The sequence below is a fragment of the Gadus morhua genome, unplaced genomic scaffold, assembly GCF_902167405.1.
Source record: "Gadus morhua unplaced genomic scaffold, gadMor3.0, whole genome shotgun sequence".
Taxonomy (NCBI): Eukaryota; Metazoa; Chordata; class Actinopteri; order Gadiformes; family Gadidae; genus Gadus; species Gadus morhua.
In genome coordinates, this window is record NW_021964036.1 from 1 (window position 1) to 9,693 (window position 9,693).

The window sequence follows — 9,693 nt, forward strand, 5'->3', positions numbered from 1 at the left end:
CCCCCCCCCCCCCCACCCCCCCCCCCCCCCCCCCCCCCCCCCCCCCCCCCCCCCCCTCCCAAGCTCCGAGCGCCATTAGTGAATCCGGCTCCATTAGGGCGGAATGCATCTGGCTCCAGATGTTCCTGTGGACACTGTATCATCGCTGTCCCCCTTCATCCCTGCCTTTCATTTCTTTCTTCTTCTTCTTCTTCTTCTTCTTCTTCTTCTTCTTCTTCTTCTTCTTCTTCTTCTTCTTCTTCTTCTTCTTCTTCTTCTCCTCCTCCTCCTCCTCCTCCTCCTCCTCCTCCTCCTCCTCCTGCTTCTTCTTCTTCTTCTTCTTCTTCTTCTTCTTCTTCTTCTTCTTCTTCTTCTTCTTCTTCTTCTTCTTCTTCTTCTTCTTCTTCTTCTTCTTCTTCTTCTTCTTCTTCTTCTACAAAACCACTCCAAACGCCGTCCCTCCTCCCCGGTCTGCGTCTGTGAAGTGGTTCTGATCAGAGGGCTGCAACATGTGCCCGGGCCCGCGTAGAGATGCTGACTCCGCTGCCAGTTCCATTCCTGTGGTTCCGTTTCATGTCTGACACGTGAAACCTCGGCTCCGCTCGGCCTCGCTTCGGCTCGGCTGCTCGTTTGCATTGCATTGTGGGGAGGAAGAGGAAAAAGCGAACATTCACCCCATTTTGAGTTTTCCCTCCCTCCCTCCCTCCCTCCCTCCCTCCCTTCCTCGCCCCTTCTCGACGTTACGGCTGCTAATGCTAAGGTCGGCCCCTAGACGTCTTCTACCGAATCCCAGGATCTGAGCTGCCCCTTAAACGCTCCAGCTGTTCTCAGGACTCTGAGCTTCTGAGCGGTGACCTCTGAACTCTGCGGTGATGAAGCGCAGTGTTGTATTACAGCGTGAGTTGACCCTAAGACGTGCTCACGCCTCAACTCATGTGCTGCCATTCACCCCTGGCAGGGGCGGCTAAATATATCGCCCCATTCCTCCACCCCAAAACTATGACAGCAGAGCTCAATGTCTCCGCCGTGGCAATCAACAGTGTCCTCCACTCGCCGTGCCTTCATTTTTGCAATCAAAGCAAAAGTCCCGACCCCTCCTCCCCACAAACCCCACATTCGTAAACAAAAGTAATCGACTTGCACCAATCGACCAGAATATAACATATAAACTGTTGAAAGGAATTCCTGCTCTCCCAGATCAAAAAGGCACTGAGGTTTGTGTCCACTCTCTCTTAGAGCCACACCCATACCCCAAGTGCTGAGTGGGCAGCCCTAGCCCCCCCCCCCCCCCCCCCCCCCCCCCCCCCCCCCCCCCCCCCCCCCACCACTTCTCCCCTCCGCACCTGGCCCTGGAGCTAAAGAAAACCAGTGCTAATAAAGGCATCCACCCCCGGGGCCCCCGGGGGCCACCTGAGTCAACTAATCATGTTACTTGACGGCTCTCATTAGGGTCCCTTCCTCCTGTTGTAAAACGCTCGGGCCCTTGTCGAGGCCAGGGGGCGAGGGATCAGGCGAGGCCATTGGCTGCTGCTCGCACTGTGACTAAACAAAGCCTGGCCTGAAGGGTCTGGTCGGGGCACAGCCGGAGAATGTCCATTAACTCACTTTCGTTTACGCCCCCCATGAGTCGCCCTGTAGGGTCTTTTTATCTTAAAGCGGAGGGGGGGGGATTTGGGCTTGTTTAGATCAATAACATGTTTGGTTTTCTGCTCTGTTTCTCTCTCGCTCTCTCTTGCTGTCGCTCTCACTTGCTCGGTGCGTTTTGTCTTCTATCATCTGGCGGAGTCAATCACGACAACAGTCCGTATTGGGCGGGTCACGGTTGTTGTTTTTTCTGCTGCACCTTTGTTGCCCCCTTGGTTTCCCAGTAGTGGTTTCGGCGCAGACGTACCCCCGTAGGACGCCGCTGGCGTCGTGACCCTCGGGTCGGAACACTACACCCTGTTGATTGGTGTGTCGCCGCCCCGACTCATCCTAAACATCTGGTTGTTGTTTGTCGCGGACGTGTGGAGGGATTCTTGGTTCTGCTTGAGATGGCTTAGCAAAGGCGCCCCCACCCCGAGCCACCCCACCCCAGGGCATAACCCACGCACACACTCCTGCATTTTTCTCTGAGCAAAGAAGATCTCTGTAGCAACAGCACGGGCAGTTTTTGCTTTTTTTTAAAGGCCAGAGCATGTGACACATTGACTCCTGTTCTACCCCCATGGGTGGAGAGAAAGGGTATGCTATGAGAGGCCTCAAGATTAATCACTGAGAGCCAGGTTTTGTGTTCTGTGTTCGGTGAAGAGCACTTGCTCTACATGGCTGGCTGACCACAAGTATGCGTTTTGAGGGTTCAGTATTAACTGGAACAATCCTGAACCCCGGCACCAAGAAGTTTTTGTCACACTCCAAATCAGGGCCACTGGGGTTTCCCCTGTGTGTGTGTGTGTGTGTGTGTGTGTGTGTGTGTGTGTGTGTGTGTGTGTGTGTGTGTGTGTGTGTGTGTGTGTGTGTGTGTGTGTGTGTGTGTCTGTGTCTGTGTCTGTGTCTGTGTGTGTGTGAGCTTATAAGAAGAGCAATTTGGACTAAAGCTTATCCTCTGTCTCCTCTCTTTCTCCTCAGCTCCCTGCCAGCCCTGCACTGATGCGGAAATGCTCCTAGCAGTTTGCACCAGTGACTTTGGTAAGTTGGTTTCTGTGTTGCAGTTGGAACACTTTGAAGACTTGTACTACCACTACTACTACTACTACCACATCTACTTCTATATCTACTACTACTAATACATCTACTACATCTACTCCATCCACTTCTACTACACACACTCTGTACCCTCTCCAAGTTTTAACGAAAGCAAAACAACACGCAGTTGTCCCGGTCCAGCACAACCTAACCTTTGACCCTCCCTCGCATTTTCCAGTCGCCCGGGGGACCATCCAGAAGGTGGAACGGGACGAGGACAAGTCGTCGGTCACCGTGGCCATCGGCCGCCTGTACCGCCAGAAGACGCGGGTGTTCGTGTCGGGCGGCGTGCGGGCCCGCGGCTGGACGGGCCGGGTCAGCATGCCCCCGCAGTGCGGGGTGAAGCCCGGCGAGGGGGAGTTCCTCTTCACGGGCTCGGTGCGCTTCGGGGAGGCGTGGATGGGCTGCGCGCCGCGCTTCAAGGACTTCCTGCGCCTGTACGGCGAGGCCCAGCGGCTCGGGACCAACCCCTGTCACGTGGACACGGACTGAAGCCAGCCCCCGGGGTGGGGCGGGCCGCCCGCGTTCATGAACTAAGGGGAGGCCGAGGGCAAGTCCCCCACTTGGAGGGCAAGGCCACATTTTGAGGGGCAAAGTCCCACATCCGGGGGTGAAGCGGATTCCAGCGCGGCTGCGGTGGTGGGGAGGAGAAGAGGAGCCAGCGATGAAGTCAGATGGACTGAATGGCGGAGGGGGGAGGAGATGTCCCTCCCCACGACCCCCCTCCCCCCCTCTCTCACATCCCGCATCCCCCGGCTCAGCTTCTGGACCCCCCTCCTGCTGTCTTGTGTCGGCTTCTATAGAAGGAGGAGGAGGAGGAGGAGGAGGTGGGGGAGCTCGTAATGTGTCGCCAAGCAGTGTTTCTAGTCGGACTCTGTTCAGCAGAGCCAGACCGTGACCACGGCGGCCTCCTCCCCTGGAGACACTGCCCAGGGTGGATATGTAGCAGAGCTTGCTCGCGTTGTTTTTGTAAATGTGTGTAAAAAATGTGAATTACCTTTTCTCTTTTTCTTTCTTTTTTTTTTTTTTATGGAGCGACCCAAGTGCTTTGCAAAAAGCTCAATGTACAGTTTTGGAAGTTATTTCTCGATGAAATGTAAAAAGTGAAAGTTTGTTTTTATTTTTATTTTGTATAAAAAAGATGGTTTGAATTTTATGGCTGGATGGATGAGTTTTTTTATTTTTTATTTAGGACTTTATAATTGTAGAAAAACGAAGAAGAAGAAGTAGAAGAAGAAGAAGAAGAAGAAGAAGAAGAAAACAAACAACTAAAGTACAGAAGTCCTATTTTTCCAACGTGAATGTTGTCTTCTGTGTCAGGCTGTCCACACCAAGCACTAAAATGCTATGTTCCAAGAGCTCGGCATTGAGGATCGTGGATTGAGAATAGTTTTGTATATGTTATTTAAAAGTGATCCACCATCTTGTTTTAAATGCTTGTGAAAAATATTTGAAATGGACAAAATGGCAACTTAAAATAAATGGAAAACACAAAGTCTAGTACCGTTTTACCTGAGTTATTATTCCACCAAACTTACGCTTAACAGAAACAATATCGTAAGATTTGCATCGGCCCTCCCTGTGAACGGTCCCTCTCAGCCCCCCTAATGTCTGCCAGGGGGAAGAGAGATTGATATAAAGTTTGGGTGGATTCCATCACATTGGTTCCTGTGGTGAAGGGGGGGTTGGGGGTGTCAAGGTCAATGTGAAAGGACTCTTTGTTCTCCTGCACTGGTCTGGTATGAGAGATAGAGTGAGGGAGAGGGAGTGAGGGCAGGGGAGAAGACACAGTAAAGTGCTGTGATTGGGTGGTAGGGGGCGGGGGTGGGCTGAAACCAGTTCCCTTTAACCACAATGCAAGTTTTGATTGGCATGCATTGCAGGGCACCTCCTCATGCATAATTTGCAAGGGTTCTTAATTTTCCTCTTGTTTGAATAAAATACATGGGAGGCCGGTAGGAGGGAGTGGAGCTCTACGACGATTATCCTAAATGATGCATGATGCTGCCATCCACAACGTCTAAAATAGCAGCCCAATGTCTGCCCATTTTGGTCCCATGTTGTGTTTGGTTTTTCCACTGGAGTTAGGATGAATGCGTTCTTTTTAGTTCTTCCCTTCTTCCCAAGTTATTCCTTGTACCGTTCCCAACCACATAGTTGGCATTCTGATGTGATTCCATCAAGTGTAAAATACATGTAACTAGAGTACTTTCCTGAAGAAGCATTTAAGGTGTACATTTCTTGGCAATAGTTAATAGGCAGAAATCATTGTCTGGAACCTCTGCGTTACATTCCTGACAGACACTATCCCCTCGTTGTGTGTGTGTGTGTTTGTGTGTGTCTGTGTGAGAGAGAGAATGAGGGGGAGAGAGCGAGAGAGTGAGAATATCCCAACTATAGTGATTTAAAGGAACCACTATCAAAAAGACAATGACTATTGGGTGTTTTTTTATTGACCAACCCAATTGAAAAAAAGTTTGATGCACAACTTTGGAGCGCAGGGGAAAGAGAGAGAGACCAGCACTTCAAGAAACCCACTCTGCATACTTTATCATAATTGTATTTTCTCAATATTCCCGTCTGGAACTTCAGCAACATTCCTGATAGACATTTTCCCCTCGTAGTGTGTGTGTGTGTGTGTGTGTGTGTGTGTTCTCATTCCGATTTAATGAGAACGTACTGAACGTCTTTTGAATAAGACAGGCAGCGCAGATAATCACTTTTCCAGGGGAGGTCAATGCATTTAAAATGAATGAACGTCTGAATTCCTGCTGGAAACCAGTGCCCCCCCCCCCCCCCCCCCCCCCCTCCAATGCAACCCCCCTAAATGACTGGGAAATGCAAACAGTGTTCCTATAGTAACGGTGGCTTGCTGAGAACGCTCTCTCTCTCTCTCTCTCTCTCTCTCTCTCTCTCTCTCTCTCTCTCTCTCTCTCTCTCTCTTTCTCTCCCTCTCTGTCTCTCCCTCCCTCTGTCTCTGTCTCTCTCCCTCCCTCTGTCTCTCTCTCTCTCCCTCTCTCTCCCTCTCTGTCTATCTCTCTGTCTCTCTCCCTCCCTCTGTCTCTCTCCCCCTGTCTCTGTCTCTCTCTCCCTCCCTCTGTCTCTCTCCCCCTGTCTCTGTCTCTCTCTCTCTCTCTCTCTCTCTCTCTCTCTCTCTCTCTCTCTCTCTCTCTCTCTCTCTCTCTCTCTCTGTCTCTCACTCAGTCTCCGTCTCTGTCTCTGAGAATGCATCTCGGAGCAGCAGAAGGAGGAGAGGCACGTCGAGGAGACGGGCAGGCGGGTGCTAGTTGGCTTCGGTTACTGACTTGTGTCTTCAATGGCCCCAGCTGTCCTGGACGTCAGCAGGCCGTCCTTTCACTCTCTGGCCCATCTCACCTTGGCTCTCCTTCCTCTGTGCTCGCCATAGCAGCTGCCAGACAGCTAACAGATGCAAGTCTTCAGGTGGTGGTGTTGATGGTGCCTCTTCAGTATCAAACCTGTTCAGTTCAATCAGCGGGCCGACGTCCTGTATAGGCGGATGTAGAATTTGAAGTGGTTCTTAATGCTGAAGACCATCCATGTCTGAGAACTTTCAGATGTATTTGTTGTGTCTTATTTACGTAGCGTTGTAGTGCAGCTACAGACAGGTCGCAGCCACAAAGTAACTAAGAAGCTGGGCTGTTGAAATGTGTTTACTTGAATGGACTACAAGTAATACATATCATAAATACATATATATTCGTACAATAAATATCGTAATGCTTATTACCATACGCAGGGAGAGAGAGCCGTACGATAAAACACAAACACAAAAACACAATATATAAAAAAAACGGACAAACTGTCTCTCACTCAACCAGCATAATGGGAGGATCTGTGTAGCAGGTTTCAATAAAATCATTAAATTATGCCATGGCAGCACATTGCAGTCGTCATGTGTCACAGAGAAAGAGATAGGGGGGGGGGGGGGGGGTAAAATACCCCTCGAGTCAGTCAGAGAAATAGTAGGGGGCAGAACAGAGGAGCTAGTGAGTTGTGAGTAGTGGCTCATTGGGAAGTGTTGGAATGTGAGGAATGTGTTGACTCTACTCACACACTGGTGGGCACACACATAAATACACACACGCACACGCACGCACGCACGCACGCACGCACGCACGCACGCACGCACGCACGCACGCACACACACACACACACACACACACACACACACACACACACACACACACACACACACACACACACACACACACTGCTTTAATTAGATGGACTCAATAGGATCACTGTGGTTTATATGTATATTTTTGTGAGTGTGTGTGTGTGGCCTGGGCACGGGGGCCATGCTATAAACACATGGGGCAGCCAGGGGGATGGCTGCTGCCACCCACACCGATTTAAGGACCCCCTTTGCAGCAGCAGTCTTCCAGACACCTTCGGTCAGACACGGCGCTGCCCCTGTCATTGCTCGTATAAAATGCCACACATAGAATCATCCCTACCCAAAGAATCTGCGATCCTGGAATTCTTTGCAAATAACAAAGTTTGGATTTCCTTCAGTACCCTACTGGAAATTACTTTTGAAATATCTTGACTGGCTTCTTGTGATCCTGCTTCTCAGGCCCTTGGGTGAATCTTAATCTGAGAGCCAACCATCCTACCATGTTATGAGCAGGACTTCTGGGGGGAGTTGTACAGAACCTGGGCCGGATACCAGAAATATCAAAGGGCGGAGTTACGCATTTTTTCTTGTTTCATTACAGAGATTTCTGTGGATGCGGCTTTCAGAAGATGATTTTAATAAGTGCATTCCTACATTGGACAGTTTCTACATGGTGTTGATTTGAATCCTTTGCAAACACTGTTTTACAGTTAACTGCTGCTGGCCAATCCCTTGTGTTTGCCCTTTAAAAAACCCTACAGATCCATGCCTCGAGCAACATGATTGGTGGAAACAAGGTGAAAGACCCTGTTCGCCCAGATTTCAGCTTGTCTACCCTATGGCTTAAGATTATTTATCTAAATTCAGATTTTTGAGACTACGCATATCCTAAAATTAGTATTTTTTAACAACAGATTGAAAAGGCTAGTGTTCAGTTACAAATAAAGTGGATTGCAGCGGTGGCTCGCCTATAGAGGGCGCAGGGGCGCCGCCCTCCCGCCGACCGGCCATCTTTTCTTTTTTAAATATATTTATATATATATTTTTTAATAATCTTCTCATTTTGAGAATTAATCTATTTTAATTGCATTCGAATAAGGCATTTACTTTAGAATATCTTTAGAACCCCCCATAATTAAATCTTCATTCACTTACATGTTCAACGTTCATTTTGGTGAAGTCGATGTCTTCCGTGGGGCGCAGTTCGCTCAGCCCCACATGCCTGAATTATTAGCCAATGGTTCCCCCGTTGCTAGGCAGAATAGTACATAATTTCGCCAATCAGCGTCGTCGAATTGTATGGCTTTGGGGCGCTCAAGATATAGCCCCAAGCGCAGTGCACCATCCACTGCGCGTAACCGCGGCTTTGCTATTACCTCAGAGATCAGCAAGATGGTGACTTTGAGTACTGCTACCACTGTTTCCCTGTGAGTTCAGCTAGCCGCAAATTCAGTTAAGTCTTTGCTTATGAATCCCTTCGAAAGAAGAACATTTGCAGAAAAATTGCAAGTAAAATAACTCAGCAGTGAACATAACCCAACAAGCAAGAGAAAAGGATAAAGCCTACAAGAGAAGTTTTTCCAGAGATGGTTCAGGCTTGGCTAACTAGCTGTGGGTATGCCAATGCAATTTTTTGCTTTCCTTGTATACTTTTTAAAATAAGTGCGTGTGATAGTTTGTGGACACAGACAGGGTTGACAGACCTGAAACATCTGTCAGAACGGATAAAAAAAACACAAGCGAGCAAGAGTGCATATGAACAACTGTGAAGCTAGCCATGCTAGAGGTAAGCAACTTCTATTTATTCCACTAGCCTATTTGTATTTCCCTTGAGATGGACACTGGTTGCAGACAACCTCCCCCCACCCCTTTCAAGTGTACTGTATATAGTTCTCTGCAATTGCAAACCTATGGTGGGACCAGGCCTTCATTGTGCATATTGTACATAGTCCTCTGCAAACCTATTCAGTGTACATACTGTATATAGTTCTCTGCAAACATGGCATCAGGCCTTCATTGTTCATATTGTACTGTATGAGTCCTCTGTAAACCTACTCAGTGTACATACTGTATGTAGTCCTCTGCAAACCTATGTTGGTATCATGCCTTAAGTGTGTCTTCAACAACCACACACAAAAGTTTGCACATTTACATGAATTTTGTGGAATTCATATTTCATGTATTTGTCTAAATGCATAATAATGCAGACTGTAGATATATTTATGAGTGACGTTTACCAACACAATGGCTTGGCCGTAACACACTGACCCATTATCTCTATCTCTCTCTCTCTCTCACTCACACAGAGAGAGAGAGAGACTGTTACCTTGTGTGTAATTCAAAGTTGTTGTTGATGTATCTGCACTCTTAATGTTGCTGATTTCTACAAGGCAAAAAATTAACTTAAAACTTATTTCCCTAGCCCCATTCGTCTTTGTAAGTAAATGTTCATTTTTTGCCTTTACTATTTTGTCAGAAGGCACCAGAATGCTCTGTTTGTTTGTGAAAATCACAAAAAAACCTAGTGGGGGAGGATGCCCCCAGACCACCCTACAGGGGTTTGGAATGCAAACGTTCAGCCCCCCCTCAAATAAATTCCACCAGCCGCCACTGGTGCATTGATATGTCTATCTTCCTATCTCCTTCCCTCGATGTCTGGACAAGACCAGTCATTGAAACCACCTGTGTTTCTGAGCCTGCCAGCACATTGTATTCTATTATTTGAACCCAATCCTTGTTTGTCGCTTGGATGTGTCATTTTTCCTCCAAGATAACATTTTAATGTTTTACGATGTTTTGGAAAAATATGAACCGCATATCAACAAATTGAATTGATGCATTTACATCCTTAT

The 9,693-nt window shown here is 48.3% G+C and overlaps 1 protein-coding gene across 1 annotated transcript; it reads left to right on the forward strand.

Annotated features, from left to right (window-relative positions):
* Positions 1 to 2,586: 2,586 nt before the first annotated feature.
* On the forward strand, positions 2,587 to 4,203 carry LOC115538932 (meteorin-like protein; the record flags this gene model as incomplete). Its single annotated transcript, XM_030350146.1, is given in 2 exon segments — positions 2,587 to 2,646; positions 2,882 to 4,203. Coding segments are annotated over 2 exon segments (374 nt in total), but the record flags the coding sequence as incomplete, so codon positions are not given.
* Between the last annotated feature and the right edge of the window lie 5,490 nt (positions 4,204 to 9,693).